Source organism: Cygnus atratus, chromosome 17 (genome assembly GCF_013377495.2).
Source record: "Cygnus atratus isolate AKBS03 ecotype Queensland, Australia chromosome 17, CAtr_DNAZoo_HiC_assembly, whole genome shotgun sequence".
Lineage (NCBI taxonomy): Eukaryota > Metazoa > Chordata > Aves > Anseriformes > Anatidae > Cygnus > Cygnus atratus.
Window position 1 is genome coordinate 3,883,994 of NC_066378.1, and position 22,851 is coordinate 3,906,844.

Consider the following 22,851-nt stretch of genomic DNA (forward strand, 5'->3'; position numbering starts at 1 on the left):
CACATAAATGAGATGTTTACATTCACATGCCGGATAGTAGATTCTTATCTACCTGTGAGCATTTCAACTAAAAAGACAAACTTAAACTCATTACGCCATTGCAATGTTTCCCAGAAAATGTTTTCATGGATTAAAGGCTTGTGTGGCCCTGAAAGATGCTGGTCACTTGTAGAAGGTAAGTCCATGGTCTCCATCCCTACTGAAATCAATTCTAAAAGTAATTGTGCAATGTGATGCAAACTGTATTTTCTGAGCTTGTCTTGTGTATGTTTAAAGTCCGCTGAGAACAGGGGAGAATCAAAGATTTTACAGCTACAAAGAGCTACAAAGAGCCTGTGCTCTTTACACTAATGGGTAAATTGACAAGCAGCTTTAACTTTGGTATTTCTTACTGTTTCCTAAAGATACAGAATCTTTTCTTTCAACATCTTGATAGATCAGTAAATTCTCATTCCATGTGATATTCCAGGGATGCAGCCTGAGAAGTGATTAATGTCTATGGAAGTAAAAATACTGCACTTACATAGGTCTTTACTATGTTGTCTGTGTTATATCTTGTAGGATGACATACATGAACAGGAAACAGCGTGCATTCAAGTCAATTGCAAAACTCCCAATGATAAAGGTAGCTCCTTCACAAAGCTCTAAGCATACTTTACTGTTTGCTGTAGCTTGAATTAATGAAGTACTTCCAGGAGGAGCCAGACACAGTGCAAATGTTCAACTCCAACCTTCATCTGCCCAGAAGTCCCTCCGTTTGGCTGAATCTCCATGCAGGTATAAAGTTCTTTTTTTTTTTTTTTATGGTACATGGCATGATCAGAGCCCGTTCCTTTCTGGACGCTGGCTGTTTTCCTCATCAGCTTCAAAGCCATAATGGAAGCAGATCTTTATATGTTTGATCTGTGTTTGGTTTTGGTTGATTGATTTCCATGCTCCCCCTCAAGCTTTCCCCAAAGTGGATTCTACCTTACAGGTGTAATGTTTAGTAGGGACTGAACCACTTGGTAAAAATTGGCCAAAATACTCTGAGCCTGAGCCACCAAACTTTTTAAGTAGGCTATTTTCAGCCAAACTTTAATATTTTTGCTAAGTTTAGCAAGTCACTTGGGTTAGATGACAAATTCCCATCAATTCCCCATTCCCTTGATCAAAGGAAAATGCCTTTGCAGACTTTATGCCACTTGCTGATGGAGCTCACTGACACCAGAAACGAGAATCTGAGAAGACAGCGAAGTTCTCCCCAGGGATAACACAGAGTTAAAGTCTTTTAACTGTACTGGTTAAAGTTTCAGAAAAACGGGGGAGCAGCCAAGGGTCATGTGGCTCTGGGCCCTGCTGTGCCAGCAGCAGCAGCATGTCCTGGGGGACGTTTTGAAGAGTGGGACAGCAACAGCTCGGGACCCCTCGCCGTGCCTCCAGCCATCCGCAGCCAGACCACGGTACCACTCTCGACGGCTTGGTTTTGTACGTATTCCCTCCTTGAATTTGCTGTGTTAAAACATTTGGCAGGAGAGGAGGTGTCTGCGGGCTGCCCCCCCCGTACACACACACACACACCCCCCGCAGGCGTCGCACCGCACCGGGCGGCTCCCTTGGCTCGGTGCCGCCGTGGGTGCCGCCTGCCCGGTGCGCGGCGCTGGGCTTTCCGAGCCGCCCGCCCGCCGCGCCGCAGCCTCATGTCCGCTCTCCCCGCAGGCACCGACATCAAGAGGGCTCTGGAGAACAGCCCCGAGACCAACATCGAGGATGAGCTCCCCGACGCACCGCCGCAGCCGCGGCCCAAGAACTACCTGCTCCTCAGCATCCTCGCTTGTTTCTGCCCCGCCTATCCTGTCAACATCGTAGCCTTCGTTTTTGCCGTCATGGTGAGTTGCAGACCGGCCCGAGACCGCGATTCCCCCCCCGGTTTGGGGTTCAGTGTATGTGGCAGGCGACCCCCAGCTGTCTGCTCCCGCATGGAGCCGGTCAGGCTTGGGCTCTCCCTGTCGGGAGCTGCAGGAGCAGAGTGGGGCTGGAGGAGCTATCTGGATAAAGAGCATTCAACTGCTTCTGTAAGCACTTGTCCCCAGTGTGTGGACAAAGTTCGGTGAGGTACAGAGCATGAGAAAGGGCTCAATCAGGGGGTCCATACAGCTATCCCAGCAGGTATCAGCTCCAAAAATTATCAGACATAAAATGCAGAGGGAAAGGCAGTTCAAGTCAAGTTTTCAATGTCAGGCTATGTGAGGGAGGGGAGTTTATCCCAGTTAATGAGATTTGTTGCATCAACTAACTTGCACACTGAATTGGACATACAAAGTATGTGGAAAAGCAGCTGGGGAGCATAAATCAGATTTGCAAAGGAGTGGATGTGTTTTCTGCTTCAACTAACCAAATTTGATAGTGTGTTTATTATTTTTTCAGTGAATAAGCCCTTTAGCATGATGGTGATTTTATTTGCAAGAAAAGTAGACAAACCAATGATGGTTTTAGGTTGTTGGCAAAAACTCTTATAAAATAAGTACCAAGTATGCTGAGAGAACAGGCTTATTCCTATGTAATTCATTCGCATAGTCCTAAATAATGCAGTCGTCCTGTTAAAGGTAAAAGGACTGTTAGAACAGAATCTTTTTCTCTTGGTTAAAAGTTGCACAGTCAGGTCCAGACTTTTCTAATAGGATATATGATCAGTGTAATCAGTAATACTGCAATGTATTTCTGTTGTTTAGGAGCTGAAAAGGGTTTAAAACATGTTGTGTATTTTCATCCTTTTCTCTGACAGACAGGCTGAAAAGGTAAGCAAAAATATAGCTGTTTCTTTTTGCAATTAGCTATTACAATAATTACTTATATGCAAAATATACGCAAACATAATCTTTTAAAACTAGTAAGATTGATTAGTAATCAGACCTTGATACTAGGATCCATGCTTAAAAAAAATTACTTAAAGAAGCCATTCCCAAACCATCTTCACAACCATTTTTGTCCAGAAAAGAAAAGTATTAGCTGTCATTTTATTTTTTTCAATTTGTTTGTTTTCTTTGTTACTAATTATGCAATATGCTCTTTCCCTTGATTTGAAAAGATCAAATCTACTGGTTTTGGTACCCAGCAACCTTTCTTTCAGTGGACACATAGGGCGCTATATAAAGTAATGAGATGACAATCTGGGGCTGTGGGCATCTGTTCACTATGACAGTACTTTCACCAAAGCACTGGGGTTTCACAGAAGTTAACTGTAAAGGACAGAACCTGGCCTCTAAAGATTTTTGCACCCCATATGGAGAAATGTCTACCCACGCCCTAGTTGAAGTTCGTGTAGGCTTCTGGAGTCAGGCTTAAGTAACTGTCTCCGTGGGATATATAGAAACCAGGGTGGGAAGAGCACTTCCTGAATGCTAAACAGTCTGTGCAGGTCACAGCTGCCCATTCCCTTAAAGGGAGGAAACCAAAACTAAACCAATAACCTCCATTGTGTGTGATTGTCTTTCAACATTATTCATACCTAAAATCTCACCTTTTCCATGAAGATAACATGTCCAAACTTATTTTCCACAGCCCTATTCCCTTGCGTTTTGGAGCTGCAACTTGTAACTGCTCCATTCACCACTACTGCTGGTTCTCCATTTTAACTTGTGCTGCTTTCATCTCTATTTCTGCTGGAACCTACATCCTCCCTCTCTCTCAGTGTATTTCCTAGAGTTGCTAAGGGTTAATGCTGAGGTACAAGCGTGGGTTTTTTTCTTTTCTTGTAGAAGATACCTTTGCAGTCTGCACAGGTTGCCTGAGACCTTGTGTTAGAAGAGGTGCAGACCCATAAAAGCAGAATTCTCTATAATAATTTCCACTGCCTAGAATGAACCTGAAAGGAAAAGTCATGTTGGCTTCCAGAGGGGCATGGTTCAGCACCCTGTTTGTCTGTGTGTGTCATGTCCTCTTTAAGTGTTCTCAATTCAGACAATGAAAATAGCATTCACGCTAAAAGTAGAGTTTGGGCTCTAACACACCCCCAAATTAAATGACAGATTTGTCTTCAGTCTCTTCTGTTGCCCCGCTTACAGCTCTGGCACTGGTTTCATCACTCCTTTCTCACCTGTGAGAACACAAATCTTACCATTCTAGATCTATCTTCTTGACTTTATTTTTGGAGTCAACTTCTCTCAGGTCCTCCCTATTGTGATAATAAACTTCTTGTTCCTTACCCATTTTGTGAAATCTATTTCTCATGACAGAAGTAAGAGGATAGCCAATGAAATGGGTGGCTAATGGCCTCAGTGCGTTGATATTTTGGCATTTCAAGAGCTGCCCCCTCAGACTAGGTCCTGGTCACTTGCAGGTGTAAGGTTTGCTTAGCAGTTTTAGCAAATGGAGATCTGTTTTCCTCATCATCCGCCTAGGGCTCCTGGCTGTAGGATTGCTGTTCTCTTCAGTGCTCTTCTGCCTTTCCAACCAGATGCTGTTAGTTCTTCTGCTTCCTGTTGCTTCCAACAGCTGTGTTGTATTGCTGTACTATCAGTAGGCTTACTCAACCCAAGAGGTGCCTAGCTCAGACTTTCCCTGTTCTTTCTCACATAGGTGAGACAACAGGCATCAAGACAGGAGGGTGAAGTGCAGGTGCCAGGTCAGGAGGCTCGTGTGACAGAAGAGACTTCTCTGACGTGGGTCTGTGGCTAGGCAGGGTGCCACTGAGCTTTTTGATTCCTTATCTGCAGTGGTGTCTTTCCCCCTACCATGAACTCAAACAACACTTAGTTGGCGGTGGATTGCCAGCTGTATCTGAGGATTGGTTCAGGTGAACTTGTATCTGACACATGGAATCAAAGCTAAGTGGTGGTTGTGGAACAGGATGAAAAAATGAATCGTGTGGATGTCTCTAATACCGTCACTGAGGTCTCATAGTTGAATGAACCTTGTTGGCCTTTCTCAGGACAGCACCTTCAGTTACCTTTATTTCAAAGATTTGTGTGGCAGACTGGTCATCTAACTCCATGTGGCTTTTCTAAGTAGCTTATAGGTACATGGATGTGTAACACCATATGGAACATTATGTACTTAACTCAGTAATATTAAACAAGACTTGACAGCTGTTCTTAAGCATGTTCACACAGCCCTCATCTCTGCAAACTGGTTATGCCTTTCCTCTGCAAGGATACTTTCAACCTGTCCCCAGAGTTGCAGAGGTACAACATCTGCATATAGCTATACAGCCTGAAAAACTAACTCTCCTTTCATTGTGTCCTGTTCATCACATGCCTGCTTCATTTCTCAAAAAGCAGAGATCAAGCCTGGTTCTGAGCTGTTCCCCAGGTCCCTCTTTTTACTCCTTCCCCGTTTGTTGTTCACAGTGAGGAGTCATACTGAGCCAGCACATCTCGTTCTTTCTTTGGTCTGAGTTAGAGAGAGTATCTCATTTCCAGGCACAGCCAAATAAGGTTTGTTGAAGCCTGGCTCATCCAAAGCATAGCAAATGTTGATCAAAGCACCCCAGTCTGTTCTGCCCAGATTTGTAAAAGACGTGGAAGAAGATTTCTGTAGTAATTTAGTACTCTTTCTGCTTTTGCCATAGATGGTCTTCTGGGGGTGTGAAACAGAAAATGTATGTTGAAAGGGATTAATAGTCTGTAGCTAATTCAACATATTTCTGTTCATATGAGGTTAAGTTGGTTCATTGTTGAACTGAGAATATCTTTTGTAAATAGATGTGTGTGAACCTGGTGAAGTCATTAAGATTGCTCCAGTAAATAAGCAGCTGCAGAACTGTGGCTTTAATTTAGTTTTTGGCTTCACAGAGAATGAGGTAGCAGAAACTTGAGAAATCATATGGTATTAGGCTGAAAATGGCTGGAATTTGTTGTAGAAGTTAGACCAAATGTTGCACGCAGATGCAACATCAGACCCCAACCACTCCCCAAACCTATTATTTTTTTTCTCGAATGCTGTCTAAATTGCACCATTTCATTTAAGCCTCTTAATAAAAAGCTTTTGTCTCCTTCCTGTCTCACCCAAACCCTCTTCTTTATCATTAATGCTATTTTCCTCCTCTTCATTGTGGATTTTTATAAAAATGACAGTACTTATTAAAGTGCACAGGGTGAATTATTTATGTGGTACCTGCAGGAATTGCATGGACATTCTCCAGGCTTCCTCAATACATTAGCAAAATGCTCCCGAACTGCAAGTTTATTGCTGTCACGTGTTGTTTACAACTCTGTCCCTGCTTTGAGACCTCATGGGGATCTGAGCTTAGAGTGTTTGCAGGACCACTGTCTAGATGTCGTGGAAAGCTTGTCCTTTTGTGGGCGAGGGGAGCAAAGTAGGGACTGGGGTGTCAGTGATGTTTTTGCAATATTTCTCCCTGTAGCCTCAGTCACATTCATAGCTGCTATAATTGCTGGCAGAGACAGGAGAAGTCAGCTTGCTCAAGACCAAGCCAAGCCATTTTCCTTTTATTGACCGTCCTGAAAGTTTTTTTCTGGAGAAAAAAAAAAAATAATAAGAAAGGTCTTGTCCTGTAGACAGGCCTGTTGAGAACAGGGGTGTAACAGGTGAGAGGAACTGTGCCAGCCAGCTCTTGTAACAGGAGGCTGCACTGGTGGAGAATCAGGGGTGACTGTGCCTTAGTACAGCCACTGTTTTTCTGCCTGAGTGATCAGGTGTAGCTAGGCTAATACTCTAAGGAAACAAGGCTTGGGCGGTCATCCCGTTTGTTTGTGTCTGTCTCTCATCTCCATCTCTTCTCACTTTCTCCATTATATATCCTTTAAGTCCACTATCCAACCTCAACAAAATCTGACAGCAAAGCAGAGGTATTAGAGATATTCTTTAGAGAATTGTAACAGAGAAATGTTTAGGCATATAGGCTGCCAGGAAGAGATGTATCAGTGCTCTCTTTAAGGGCAAAAATGCATCAGCAGCTCAGCCTTTCTTAGACACAAGAGAATATGTACCTGTACTTATCCTTGAGATGCAATTCTAGGAATATAGGCTTCAGTGCTGTGGGACTGCCTTGGCACAAGTGATCTTACTACAGTGCTAACAGCAAGAATGCATCTAGCCCATTAACTTCTGTGTACGCTAATTGACAGAACATATACAGATAATGTCCCTAGTTATTTTTCCGCTTGGCAAAAAGGCTCTTCTTGGTATCCCATGAAGTCTAAGTATACTTTAGCAGCCAAAGTGCTTTTCTTTGAAAAGCAACAAAGCTATCTAGTGAGGTGTTTCGTTTTTCCAAGCTTGCCATAGCCGTTCATGGTTATACATGTCTGGACATAGAATAGTATAGGAAGGTGAATAGCATTAAAAGAAGATGAAATTCAGCATTAAGGCTAAACTGAAAAGAAGCACAGATTTCTGAAAGCATATGGCATAGTGGTCATGTAACTAAATGATGTTCCTCGTGTCATTTTGAGGAAAATCTCAGCAACTCTTGATACCTTACTGTGGTAGTGTTTATGACCTGAATGAAAGCCCATGGAAGCTAATAAATCAACCTGTCAAATCTTCCATTTGGATCAGACTGTGGGATTTCCTGTTTGTACAGTGGTAACCCAAGTCTCGTTAGGAACAACACTAGGGCTTCCTAAGTTTGAGATGGTTACATTTCCACGCAGTGGCAGAAGTATGCTAACTCGGTGTGCTTGATGTGGGAAAGGTGCATGATGCTGAAGCTGTCCTGTAGCCAACATGGTTAGGCTCCTACAGTGGATATCATTGGCAACATCACCTTTAAAATCCCATGTACTTTGGAGAGACTAATTTTCACGAGAAGGAAATCACTGAATGCCTTTGGTTCTTTGCCCTTGTTCTCATCAGACCTTTCAAATGAGCTTTACTCTGAAGGATCTCAGCCAAATTCTTAAAGAAATAAATGATGGCAAAGTATTAGAAGTAATTTCCTCTCTGCAGAGCAGCTCTTCTTTCTTTTGGTTTAGTTCAACTGCTGTAAAATGATTTGTCTGAATAATCTCAGATTAGGTTTAAAACCTCTCTAGCTCTAAAGTGTGCGTGACAGTGAAGGCACTTCTATCGCCATAGCAGGGCTAGAATTTGGCTTTTATTGGGGGGAAAAATGACCCATATAGGGGGCATATTGCTGCTCTAACTCTGTGTCATTATCACCAGTGTTCATTCATTTCCTGCTCTCAAGTCTCAGATCTGGTGAATTAATTGTTGTCCTACCTTTGCTACAAAAAAATGATTCATAAACAAAACACTTTAATAACAGAAGCTGGCAATACCTCATGCAGTCATTTTCTAAAGAAAACTTGTATTACTTAGTCCAAAGAAGAGTTCATTTGATCAGGTCCCCATATCCCCCACTTCCATCCCCCACCTTTTGGGGATACTTCCTGGAATAAGATACTAAAGAACAGGTCATGACTAATCTGATTCCCTGAGGAAATATACTGAGATAGTTCAATAGTGCAGTCTGATAAAGAAATCTGGACTCAGTGTCATGGCTTATGAATTCAAACTCTCCTGATCTTTTAAAATAAATTCTTAGCAATAACACCCTTTTTAAAAACTCTTCGATAGCATCTTATTCTTGGGAAATGGTTACTACAAACTCTCTTAGATTCGTATACTGGAATATTTCAGTGTCTGCTGGATCTTCTATTTTAAAAATATTCCCTGGTTAAAAAAAAAAAAAAAAATCAGTTCAGAAAACCCTACAGTCTGTCTCACGAAAGACTAGAAGATCGGAGTGGTCTTATCACACCTTGCAATCTTTACATGTGATGAACTGAAAGCATCTGCCACATCATGGGTGGATAGAGATAAACTTAGGCTGTTGAGAAAATATCTGTATTTCTTATGCACACCTCTGAATGTACATAATAACTATCAGCACATTCTAAAAACGCAAAGGGACAGAATTTCTAGCCTGTGAAGATGGCACTCAGATGTGTTGTTCAGATGATCTAGTTTTCTTCATTTTGTTTTCTCCATCACCTGCAAACTACCTATTGCTTTGAAATTAAAACATTGGAAAAACAGAAATTTAGTAAGCCTACTTGAACCAGTTTTACTGAGGCTTTCTGTTAAAAATGCAGCTTATTTATACTCATTTACGTGCTTATGGTTCTGTAAAGGGTAAGAGTTTATTTCATTGCTGGTGAAGTGGCCAACTTCTGTTCAGCTGTATACACTTAACAGTTCACATATATTACAGAAATATTTTCAGAGATAAAAGCCAGTGATTTATGCAAGTGGGTGGATTAGCGCTGATATGATAGCTCTTACGCTGGTGTGTGCAAGAGAACTAACCATATGAGCATAGCTTCACTACTGAAATAAAACACATCTAGGTACAATGAAATGTACTGAAAATGAGTGGAGCGGATAGCTGGACTCCCTGGTTACCTTGGACTGTTATCAGTGGAAATTTATTTTTACAAAGCAAATAATCATTTTCTGAAGTTCTTTCTACAGTGTCAATGTGCATAGAACTTATCATTAGTTCAAAGCAGTTACACTGGTTTGTGTGCAGATTTCTGTGTTGTTGTTGTTTTTTTTTAATCACAAGCTCTGTTTCTCTTCTACAGGCTTTAAACAGTTATAATCAAGGAGATATAGAAGGGTCAAAAAGACTGGGTCGCAATGCACTCTGGGTTGCTGTTGCATCCATTATCATTGGCCTTGTCATCATTGGAATCTACTGTGTAGTTCATTTCACAACGGTAAGCAAAATACTATCAGTTCCAATGCAAACAGTTCTTCTCTGTGCAAGGGCTTCAGAGTAAGAAACTAAAGACTGTCAGAGTCTGACTCTGTTAAGGACGCGTACAGGATTTCCAAAAGATCAATTTTTGCTCTTTCTTATTTTGCAATTTAGAAAATGCTGTTTTCTGTGGTTAAATACAAAAGATTGTGTTAGCAGCAGTGGAATTTCTGGAAATTCTTGCAGCTCCCATAGATCTTTTAAATTTAGGCCAGTTGCTTTTTTTTTTTTTCTTGCCCCTCAGTTTCTCCATCTGCAAGACCAAGTGCGTAGAGATCCCTAGATTCCAAGCAATGGAGCCCAGAGGTGCTAATTTTCAGTCTCATAATCTGTCCAACATTTCTTTTTTTAGCTTTGTAAGAAGAAGACAGTCAATTACTATTTTACCATTTGATATTATGGTGGTCATAACTTTAGCAAAAGTGACCACAAATTTAATTTTTACTTGGCTTGCTGTGGGTGAAAGTTGTTCACTCTCAGTGCATTGTAACTAACCTTCATGCATATATCTGGAATGGTAGTGAAGAAATTCAACAAATAAATCTCAGTGTTTATGCAGATGGATTGCAAGCTTATTAGCAAAACAGGACAAAAGTAATTACGGCATCAATATCCTTTCTTAAGGTTGTGCAACATACATTGCACATACTCTGTGCAACAATATGTCTTCTTAGTAATGTGCACTCTCCGATAAAATAGCTAATTTAAATCAATTTATTGATGGCTGTTTAGGTTGGCAAACCTTTTTTCCCTAACCCTTCCAATGCACATGTTCAAACTTACATATAAACTATAAATTGAGATCGCCTCAGTCATCACTGAAATGCAGACATATCTGGGGAGTGGAATGAAGTAGCTGGTTAAACATGTGCAACATTTTCAGACACAAACTTAAAGTATGAGCTGTAGGGAAGTTAGTGGTACTGGTGTCCATTTCTGTAGGATATTAGTGGGTGGTGCCACAGAGTCAGAAGCTTACTGTATCATTCAGTAGTTTCCCTTGCATTTTGCAAGCAGGGATCTCTTTTCAGTACAGCTTGTGTTTGGTTTGTTCAGCCCTCACAAATTTAAAACCAAGTCACTTCAGGCTGGGAGTGCCAAGTTTTGTAACTGATGGCAGCAGTAAATTCCTCTGTTCACTTCTACTACCTTACTCATCATTTTTCAGACAAGGATAGCAGCCCAGACCTTTTTTTTTTTTTTTTTTTTTTTTTTTTTAGGTAGGAGGAAAGAAAGGCAGTATGAGCAGTGGTAGAAAACACTGACTTGAAGCATTCACATTAACTAGGGCACAAATACCTATATTTAATTGCTGTCAATATTTCACTTTCCCTACAGTGAGACCCTGTGTGCTGAATGTGAATGCTTCTTTGTGCCTACTGCCAGATATTAGAAGTAGTTGGCACTTTACGTGTAGGTACAATTTGTAAGTATTTCTATCCTACCCCCAAGGAAATAAGCAGCAGTAAATCAGTATAATACGTCTTCATTGCTTTTCTTCTTAAGTTTTGTCTTTTCAGGATTTTTTTAATTTTAAAGAAAAATACCTGCATTAGATAGAAGCATTGTCAGGGACCTGGGAACCCTCAGCATACTGATGGGGTATTACTTTCTGTATTCAGTGAATAGTTTCCATAGGGGTCTCATGGCCAAATGGTACCTTCAGTTTTGTAAGGGCTCGCGGGGCAGGTTTAGCAGATTCACCCTGCTCTATGGCCTTCCAGAGAGCTGCTCCTTCCTACCTGCTTGATGTTCCTCCATTACTTATTATAATTTCTTGTAAGACAGCAAGGTTAGACATGCATGTTGCTGCAGTTCACTTGGACTATTCTGGCCAAATCTGTTGCTTATGAACTGTGGAACGAATAGGAAGGAACACGATACAGTTAAGTTGTGGTGCCCGTAACTCATTACTGCAGTAGCTTGTCATTGTCAGTGACACTCAGATCGCATGCGAAGGAGAGTGAGCTGGAGTAGACTGACCTCAAAGCTCTCTGTCTGGGATCTGGTGGATGAGATCACGGACCTGTGTCTCATAACAATTCACAGACTACAGGAACACCCAAAAGGCTGTTTTGCATCTGACTGAAATAAGATCAGAAGGGACTGGTGGACTCAGGAGGAGGAAGATCCTTTCACTTTTCAGAAAGGTCCTACCTTGTGAGCCCTGAGTGTCCTTGCATGCCTTGCTTGGTTTACTGACTTACACAGGAATGGTGACACGGGAAGAACAGCAGGAGACACCTACTTCTGCATGGAAGAAACAGCACTGGCTTTTTGTTTTGAAGATCTACTCAGTGCTAAGCCAGCTCCAGGCTTGTACTGCTGCCTTGGAGAGCCTCATTTGTCTTTAATACTAGCATGTTATCTATGGCAAACTTATATTAAGATATATGTATATATATAGGGCTATAGCCTGGAACAGGGCCCACCCAACACTTGGAAATCACCTACTTTCTGCAGTCTTAACCCTGAAAGTAGACAAGGGGAAGCCATCACTTGCATCACTGCAGTTAGCAGCCCAGCGATAAAACTCATCTGTTTTGATCAATGTAAACTGGCGTGTTCCTTGCTATGTGGAGGAATCACCAAGTGTTAAGCTGCAGCCTGTGCTGAATGGGGCTGTCACCCATTCCACACTAGGCCCAATTTCTTGTTACGCCATTCTCTAACTTTTAATGTCTCCTATCCACTTCTCCTGCACACTTGCCTTGCCAGTCCATTGCACTGAATTACACTTTTACTGCTTGCTCAGATGAACTTAAAACAGTATTTGTGTCACCATTGAGTCTAGCCGTGCATATGTGCTCATAGGCATGTTGTCTGTAAAGAACTGCAGTAAGAGAAGAGCCGTATTTATCTTCCATGAGGAGACATCACTGTGAACTGAAACAGTGCAGAGAGCTGTGTGCCGCAGCCTGCGTGTGACCTTAGTCTGCTGTGATATGCCTGGTTCGAGAGTAAATGGCAAGATACCTAATGGCAGGTGACACAGCTGTGTACCACAATCTGAATTTTGCCTCTAGTCCTGATGTTCTTGACTCAAAACAGATGTGGTAGACAAAAATAATGGTGGAGAATGGCTGAAAGGTATGAAAAAAACTGTTGTGGAAAGATAAAATAAACACAGTCTCTTTGGCTGGGGAAATCTGGTAGTTAAGACAGGTAGTTAAAGGCAGTGAAAGGAGGTAAACAAAGAGTGATTATTTGATGTCTCTTCTGAATGAGGTCAAGAGATATCAGAGGAAAGCAGCTTTAAATGAGATGGAGGTACTTTTCCACAATGCAGCTGTGGAACTTATTTCTGCCCTTTGCAATGGATACCAACTTTCATTTGAAAGAGTAACCAGAGAAGTTACAAAAGAAAGCTTACATGCAAAGATGCAGATATTATCTCAGGCTCAGAGAGTTTCTAAGCTGCAGATTGCCAGAGTAGGAAGGCAATAAAGGGAGAAATGTCACCCTGGATTTAGTCTTCTCTTACACAGTCCCTGTAGGCATCTGCAACATGTCACTGTCAGAGACAGGATGCTGCAGAGGTGGCTGTCTGCTCCAACCCAGTACCATCCTTTTTATATTCTTTCATGAAGCCTGTTAGCAGCCTTTCCACTGACTTGAATGGATTTGGAGTAGGTCTTCCTGTTTCTTGCTAAGTATTTTGGTCAGTGAAGGCTGATAATTTCATCAGTGAGCATTCTCCAGTAATTGAAGATCTGGGTTTTCAGATCAGTCTCCAGATTTTTGGACCAGTCTCCAAATTATGTTCTGTTTTACTTTTTGATAACACGAGACGCTTGGTGTCTTTGGATTTTATTTGAGTCTCACTAGCAGGATACAGGAAAACATAATCCTGGGCTAGGACCTCCTTAGTTAAGGAAGCCTTAGGTATCCCAAACCCTGTTTGTAGCTGGATTGCAACATGATATTATACTTCCTGCTTGTATTCTTGTATTTTTACTCCATTACCAGTCTTGCTGCTTAGTGGTCTGAAACAATACACAGCTTCTTATAGCACATGCTCTTAGGCTTTCTAGTGTCAAGTGATACTTCCTAGTGTCAAGTGATACTACTGTCAAGCATGTCCAGTGAGCTCAAAAGCTGGGTAGTTAGCAGAGACACACTTGTAGAGGTACAGAGGCAATGTGATTGCTTTAGCCTCATTCCTTTAGCAAACCACATTTAAAAATCTGGTCAAGCTTTTTTTTATCTGTGTATGGAGATAATGTTCCCACAATAGATTCTGCCCATTGGAGTCCTCAGTAGTATCCAAGACACAATCAGCAAAGGAGTTAATGTTATCTACCCCATATATTTACTGGTTAGTGCCCAATGTATTGGGTCCCCTTTTAAGGAGCTGCTAAGAAGTAGCTGCTTGATGGAAAAGATATCTCAAGACTCCAGTAGAGAGCCCATAATCCAGAGACAAGTCAGTGAGATCAGTACAACCATGGCTAATGTCTGAAAGCTACCCACAACAAAAGAATTTGAGGGAACTTCTCAGATCTTCCCTCTCCTAACACAGATGCACAAGAGAAGAGGTATCCCAGTCTTTTTAAAAATTGTCATGTATTGCTGTTGTATTTACCAAGTTGTCTACTACTGAGAGTATTGTTCCTGCCTGACTGTTTTATGTACCGCTTTAAGGAAGCAGAGATGCTCTTGCCCTTATGAAAGTATGGCAAATAAGAGACCATTTCCTGGCAATGAAAGATCTTAACTTGCATTGATTCAGGTAACCCAGTTTAAAAATTCAGTTCAAATTGACAGATGACTGGTGCCATTAGAAGCTTAGTGCTTTGATTCAAAACCGTATTGAACCACTAATCTAGAGGGCTGTTTGTTAAGAGAACAAGTGCCACTAAATAATGTATCCATTAGCACTATAGAATTAATAATTTAAACTCACAAGGCAAACTCTGTCTCTTCCTTCTTTAAAAATACATATTTTTTGTGTCCTTGCAGCATGCTATCTGAAGACCAGGACCGCACTTGGAGTATATCACCATGTAAATCTCAGGAGGGGAAAAGTAAGAAGAAGAGAAGGAACCCCTTCTTTCCAGACTGTTAGATTTGACCCTACAAGTCTGCAGAGGCATGTTGCTGGTGGATGAAATGATAGCCCAGTTAGTTAATCAGCATGGCGTGACCAGGTTTTCAAAATTATTTATTTATAATGAATCTCGGTATAAAGCAGCATTTTCTCTTTTACCCTAATATGTAATGTGATTTGCCCTAACAACTCCTTTTTTTTTTTTTTTTTTCATTTACATGGAATAATGTATGCTGGGTCCATGATGTTCCCTGGCTGAGCCTACCCAAAGCCAACTTATCCAGACTGTTTGTAGTGTGCAATGTAAGATCTGATGCACAGCCCACTGAAGCCAGTAGAAATCATGTCACTTCCAGTGGGTTTTGGATCAGGCCATTAAGGATTTTTTTATTCCTGTAAAATAGTCTCAATATAGCATAATCATAACAATGGGTTTGTGATTTTATCCTGTTATGTGGTTTTATAATGCTGTGGGTGTACTCTGACTCAGTGGCTGCTTTCTTCTGTCACCCTCAGCTTTTAGGTCTTTCCATTGGACTTTTCACCGTCTGGGACCGATTTCAATCACCTAATTATTAGAAGACTCTTTTGTTCCATAGCATCCATATTTTTATTAATGATTTCTTCTTGTTTTGTTGTCTTTCATTGTTGAACTCCTTTGACTTAGCTCCAGTCCTGCATTAGAGTTGCATTGATCATATTTTCCTCTTTAAACTTCGTGTAAGAAGTTTCTCTTTTTTTAATCTCACAAATGATCTTTTTAAATAGATGTTCTTCTTCATCTCTTTGTTATTGTTCCTCTAGCAAGTCATATACTTTCATTGTGTTCTGCTTTGTTCATGTCTTTTTTTGTTTAGTTCATCCTCTCGTCTTGCTATGAATAGTCTATATATCAATGCAGTTAGACATGGACAGACTTTTCTATGCTTACTGACATTATGTAGACTCTTGCTGATCCTGACTTATTTCTCAGTGAACAGCCTTAGATTACAGAATTGATGGCCTCTAAATTACGGCAGTTTCTTGACACTTTATGAAAATTTAGCATGGGACAACTTTTTTATTAGCTGAAAATTGTTTGTACGTTTGTTTTGTAACACCAATATTCCATTTTCAAAGGAGTAAACTCTGAGCATTAACACAGATGACTACATCCTCAGTGGCGGTTGTTCCATTTGCTTTAATTGTTACTACATCTTCAAGCAAGCTATGCCAACTTACACTTACTCTCCTTGCACTAATGTAGATCTGGATCGAGTGGATCTGGATCCAGAAATGCATGGGCGTTTTACAGGTGCATGTGAGCAATGCATCATGCCTGGCAGAAGTACACCTATTGCCAGAAAAAAAAAAAAAAATCTCCCAGAAATCTGTACCTGTTAAAGCATATGCCTGGAAGTAGCATGTATTTTCTGTGCCTTGGTATTATACTTTTAATGTGCTTTTTCACTTTTCTTTCTGCCAGATTCTGTTTTTCATTGAAGTCAGTGATGCACAGCCTATCCTTAATTACTCCAGTATAAAACTTCACTCACATCAGTGAAATCAGTTGATTTCTTCAGCATTTACACTGATCTAATTAGTCAATGTGAGAATCTTGCCACTGATTTTGAGGATCCCAAGAATTGGCTGTCCTGTGAACTTCTCTGTTTTTTGAATACTATTTCAACAGTCTGATATGTCTTGTGGGACTTTTAGTAGCTTGCCTTATTATCAAATATGATAGAACTGTCATTGAGAAGTGGAATAAAATTACTTTTAATTCACGTCCATTCTGGTATGTGGGAAGTTCTTTCCTAACTTTTGTTGCCTCTCCTATTTTAAAGAGTAATTTCCCTGTCTCAAACCTATCGGACAATTTCAGAATGAAATCAGTGACAACAAAAACAGGACTTCTGACCTACGTGATACTGTTCAACCAGCCTGTACTGCAGCTAATACATGCAGAAGTTTTAGAGATAATGTAGCACTCAAAATATCAGCAGGACAGGCTCCGTGCTTCGTTTTCAAAATACCATCCAGAGAAAGAGTCTTGAGGCCTTTTCAAAGTGGACATTCAGTGGTTTCTTTAGGGCTTTGGTCAAATGAGTTCACTAAAGGAGGTCATGCAACAGGTAACAGAGGTCAGAGGCCCACTACCTTGCATTGCTGGCATCAAAGCAAACACCCCTGCATTGCTGTAGTAAAACTTTTGTACATCAACGTACTAAAAATCAAAGCGTGCATAAAAAGTTTCAGCCTTAAACATTAAATTCCTGCACTGTAAACTAAACCAACACTAGAGGGGTGATGGGGAGAAAGAATTTCAAAGTTATTTGAGCATTAGAGGGTAGGGATACGTGACTTGAAGTATTTTTTCAAAGTTCCTAACAAGAATTTAGATCAATAGGAGTTAGACAGCTGCCTTGTTCAGATGCTTTTGAAAACCATACGAGAAATCTAACTTGCATCTTGGTGCTCATAAATATCTTTGAAGTCTCACTCTTAATAGAAGTGAGAATTGAGCCATTGTATCTTCAGTACTTCTGAAAGGAAATGTTGCTACCTTACAGTGCTATTGATTGGTATAAAAATAAAAGCTTTATATTAAACCACTTAATGTGACAGATAGGGGAAAATGTAGTGATTCCTCTAATGTCCTTTAGTGCGTCTATGCCATAGGAAATCTTATTTTTGCTTTACTAATGTATTGGTGTCAGTTCTCTTCATTTATTTATGCTTCTCTACATTTTCAGCCGTGTTTAAGAAATGCAGTCGAACACAGGTCCTTCTCCAGCTTCACCTCACTTGTGCTGGAAACAAATGTGGTCCTTGTACAACCAAATCATTCTGTGATAGACCCAAAGTGAGGTATCCAATGTTTCGATAAAGAAAGAAGAGCAAATGACATTTTACTGCCCAAATCAGCAAGACCCCTGGGTGACAGCAGTAGTTATGGAAGGCAAAATGCAGTTGTCCAGCTGAGAAATTAATGCCTGCTTTATATTTTGAGGGCCATACAAAAAAAAATTCAGTATCTATGATAGGCACTGGAAATTACTTTTCCTTCATCATCATCCCTCTAGGTTTGGATTTGACCCATTACCATTATACATTGCACCTGCCAAGGTTGATGAAGAAAAAAAAAAAAGAGCTCTCATGTATGCTCTGAATTATGCTAATTCTTGAAATAGAGGGGGAAAAAAACAGTAAAATGTATTTCAACTCCATGTCTGTGCCCTGGGGAAAAGAACAGAGTCTTCCTTTCACAAATCTGCTCCAGGCTTCCATTTTTTTCTGCAGTCTTCCTGCATGCTGAAGGCACGACTAATGTCTGAAGTCCAGCTCTCTTTTCTTTCCTGCATGTATTACAGGCAGAGACAGATGGAAACTTGAAATTGCTGGCCTCAGCTTCTGGATCAGATTAGCATCTTTCGCTTCTTACAGGGCAGCTGCATTCTGCAAAACAGCAGTGTGTATGTATCTTGATATGTAACCCTAGAACAGGGCTTCTAAATATAAGAGGAGTTTCTTTGCTGCTGTATGAAGGGGGCCAGCCAGCCAGCATGTGGTGTATGTTTCATCAGATTGCACAGCAAAAAAAAAAAAAAAAAATCACATCAAGAGGAGAATATGAAACTCTTAGGGTGCCTCCCTGCAAGCACAACCAGGAGTCCACATCTTCTGACTTGAGGATCAGCACTGGCTCCTCAATTTATGTGGTTGTAGCTACAATTCATGAACACTGTGCCTCAGGTGTCCAGAAGCTGTTGCCTCTGTACCCATATCTATGGATATGTGCTCACAGTATGAACCGTGTTCTGCCTCTCAGCCTGGAGACAGGTTGTATCTGACTGCTGCCACAGTGTCTGTCACTCTCAAAATCAGCCCAGATACCTCTGCTGGGACAGTGTGTGCACATCTCTCTGTAGGCTCGTTTCCCTATCTGGACACTGTCTTTGTCTGTCAGTTATTTAAGATGGATTTTATTCCTGATTTGCATCAGTAGGGAAAAGACTGTGTCATTTTCCAAGTTATTTTGTATTTTGTGTGCACTGTGTATGCATATATAAACACGAGGATACATTTGAAGTACTAGGTTTCACAAAGTAAGTGAGATTTAAATACAAAAAAAAGTCACTGGGCTGATTTGGGGCCAACGTGATGCCACATCCTGGTAACCTGACTATTCAAGGCTATTCAGGGGCCTTTATAGAATGTTGTTTCATGGAGGGAAGGGTCCATATCACCAAACCTTCACTCCTGATGATGGGGTAACTAAGAGGAAGCTGAATAGATGTGGGGCCTGCACTGCCTTTGGAGAAGATACCTCCAGGCAAAGTCACATGGGGAAGGGCAGTGCAGGACAGTCTGTGTGGCGTCTGCCTAACCTACAGCTCTTCTGAGACTGAGCCCTGAGTCTTTCATAGGCAGTACCTTCAGGCTGAAACACTATTTGAAAGTTGGCTTTCTGTTACTATCTTCCCATCTCCTACCTCATTTGTAACTAGTAGGTCTCTGACACCTTCAGAGCATTGCTGTGTTGGAGTAGAGGAGTTGCGATGGGATGCAGTGGTCTGTCTACAAGTGATTTTTTTATGTGCACTCATGATTTTCCGTTTCCCAAGCACAACGGCATGTTCTGCACGCACAGCAACGGCATGCACTCCTGAAATGTGAGTGAGCCTTTAAGGAGGGCGCCCAACTTCCTCTGCATCACTCCCTGGCAACCTGGCGAAATGGGCTAAATTCAGAAGTGACCTAAATGGAGGAGGGCGGTAGGAGACGGATCACTCAGCCACTATAAAGGTGTAAGAACAAACTTGGGAGCCCAGGGTAAGAAGGAAGATTATAATAAGAATTTTAATGGGGAGGTTTCTGCAGTTTAATTTTTCCTGTCTTGAGCTCCAGGGTAAGTTCTGCTGCTGCTACCAACTAACTCACTTGTCTCTATGGCACAGAAGCTAAGAGAAGCACTTGCTCATATATCCTTTTTAATGCAGTCTGTGTCATGTCTGAATTTGATCTACCAGCTCATGACTGAGGATAGCTCTTCTGTTTTTGTCATATCAGGCTGCAGAGCTGAGTGAGCTTCCACTTAGCTTGCTGCTGTGTCTCTTTGGCTAAATAAGCTTGTGTCATGTCAAGGAAAACGAACTTTGCCAGATACCAACAGATTCATCAGGACTTTAAACTGATGGACAGTTGGACTGATGCACAGTTGGAGACTTTTGGCCATTGCACTTTTTTCAACGCTTACTCTGGGGTAAGAGAAGGGGACACTTCACTGAAATTAAAGGATGCACAGCAGCTTGAGGGGTAGCGGTCAGCCGTAGCAGACTCATGCACTTATATCTCAACCAGTGTGTGATGGGGGCTTAATTGCCTTTTGATTTTAACTAACTCCAGGAGATAACCCAAACAGGGAAACTGGGATTTTGACCTAGAGCACATGCTGATGAGTGCTATCCCTTCCCCAGGGCTAGCACAGGAGTTCAGCTTTGACTTTTTGTGCCTACAAGTCTACAAGGCTATTGTCTTCACCCCATTTAATCAAAGACAAATGTACCCATAATACAGTTCTCTCCTGACATCATTTCCATTCTTTTTTGGCCCTTATTTTCTTCAAAAATGAGTTATCTGATGAAGACAGATGATAAGTTACAGCTTTAGAGGGTAGAGTGACTCAGTGGTAAAGGTGACACTTCACTTGACTCCTCAGCTGGTACTGCACGGAAAGTGCTCTGTCATGACTGTTAGAACTTTGACAAAGTCTGCTGAGTCTCATAATTTTATGAGCCAACAACTAAAATCCCTTAAAATTAATTTCTGTATAGGATGCTCTGTGTGAGTTTTAATAGGCCAGGCCTAGTTCATATTTATTAAAGAAGGTAGATGTGAGTAAGGGAAGAAGGAGCTGACCATTATGTGTGGCTAGTGATATGATTAATAACACAGAGACCACCTAATTCCTAATATCTTGCAGGTGTTTTACAAGCATTTCCTGTTAGAACCTCACATTGCCATATGCAGTGGTATAGGACAGTCATGACACCTGAGAAAGCATTCATTGTTTTATGGGGTCATGGAAAATCTGAAAGTGAGCTGAGCTCTTTTTTTTTTCCAAGTGAATTTCTTATTTAAAATTATTAAGTTACATTTTCCCCTGATTTTTTTTTATTACCTTGAAGCTGTCATTTGCAATTTAAACTCTCCTTGTGATTCACCATGCAATTTCCATAATACCACTCTTTTCCTGAGCACACAACCATAAATCTTAGGGTATTCAAATTGTCATTGTGATCAATAATACCAAAGTAATTTTGTATTTGTTTTGTGTGATGTTTAAATTTAATGTTTACTTAAGATGAGTACTCGTTTCCTGGAAATGTGGGTAGTTAACACAAGCTGGGTCCTGAATTTGCCAGAACAAAATAATTTTCAGTTCTTTATTTGTATTTAACTAAAAGATTTTGCAGTAGTCATTCAGCCTAGCGTCATCTCCATTTGCCTGATGGAAAGCTAATAGCTAAAGGCAAAAGCGATTAAGAGCCTTCTTGAAAGTTATGCTCACAGTTAGTGTTAGAGGCAAGAAAGGTTTTTTTGTCTGATTCTTCTCAGTGAAAGTCCTTCATCTCGAAAATGTCAGTTTAGAAGACCAAAGTTTGTTAGTTGTCAACAGTTGTCATAGTAAATGATTTCAGTAGCAAGTGACACCTCTGACATTCTCACTAGGGAAGTTAACCGGAAACCTCATTTGTGATGTAGGAAATACAGAAGTTTTGATGGAAGAATGTGAACCCGTTCCCCATCTGGCAGTAACGAAAGGAAGGTTAAGACAGGTATGTAAAGGGGCAGGAGTAGAAAAGGTGTTTCCTAGTTTTCCTTTGGGATGTGGAGACAGACATGTCCTGGATGAAGTGGAAGAAGGGGAGTTTTTATGCCCTCCAGGTTGCAGAGCGTGGAAGGAAGCAAAAAATCACAGATGCTATTAAAGGGAGGAGCAAAATTCCCGTGTTCCAGAAAATCAGTGGGCAGATGATCTTTGCCAGGCCATCGTGGCATGTCTTCAGCTAATCTCTCACTTCCCACATCTCCTTTATGAACAGCTGTAAGGGAATTGGGCTCCCACTCAAGCTGATAGGAGAAAACAATACTCCAGTGCTTATGAGGACCACGCATACAGACATGCACATGAGGAGGTGGGGTGATGATTTACTGGGCAGCCACCCATGTAAGACTCATTGTTCGTGGTATAAAGACAGCCAGCCCTCATAATTCATGGGGACCAGGCACTTAACAAAAAGTTACAGGCTGATTCCTCCAGGACTGTGCTGCTCCCACCTGTCCCAGCTGTGGCAGAGGGGGAGGACAATCAGTTGGAGAAAGCAGTCATGGGGTAAGAGGGAGGAGAAGGCAGCAACATTGAAGCTCTGTTATCAAGAGGCTGAGAAGCCTGTGCCCATTGCCTCTGTCCTGTCCGCAGTAACTCCCACAGGTTTTGGCATGTAGCACCCCATGAGGTGGTTCCTCACTGTGTAGGGAGGAGCCACGACATTTTAATACCAAAACTTTAAATTGAGTGATGCTTGGACCTACCATAAACCACTTAATGACAGCCTCATGAGCTATTAGCAGTCCCTATCCAGAGTTCATTACTGGTCTGTGCTCATTACACATAACAAAAACCATTGCAAAGCAGAGAATGGGCCCTAATGGGAATGTACCTCTGCGTGCAACGAGTATGGCTGGATATTGTGTGGGTCATCGCGATGGTCCCACTGGCAAGTGAGGGTAGGACAAAGCAGCATGTGTTGTATCTCTAGCCTGCACCGCAGCCAGCTCCGCAGATGTAACCAGCACAGGCAGAGGCATGTGTGTTAGTGCCGGCCAAAAAAGAACTGGGGAAACAAAACAATCAGGTTTGTAGATGATGAATTTAAGAGTGCTAAGCTGTGTTAAATATCAAAATAACAACAGCTGCATTTTATAGCAGTGTAACTTCTGCAGGAGCTGGGCAAGAGCTGCCCACACACATTCCGCTCTCAGCCCCTCTGACAGGCAGTCCCGTGCAGAGGTATTCCACCCATGAATGACAAATTAGCAGCAGCTGTTC

General features: G+C 41.4%; 1 protein-coding gene across 1 annotated transcript; it reads left to right on the top strand.

The window, feature by feature from the left end:
- Nucleotides 1-1,679: 1,679 nt before the first annotated feature.
- TMEM233 (transmembrane protein 233) lies at nt 1,680-16,582 on the top strand. The gene is given in 4 exon segments (XM_035556836.1): nt 1,680-1,868; nt 9,531-9,665; nt 16,222-16,321; nt 16,324-16,582. Coding segments are annotated over 4 exon segments (534 nt in total). The 3' UTR covers nt 16,434-16,582.
- The last annotated feature ends 6,269 nt before the right edge of the window (nt 16,583-22,851 follow it).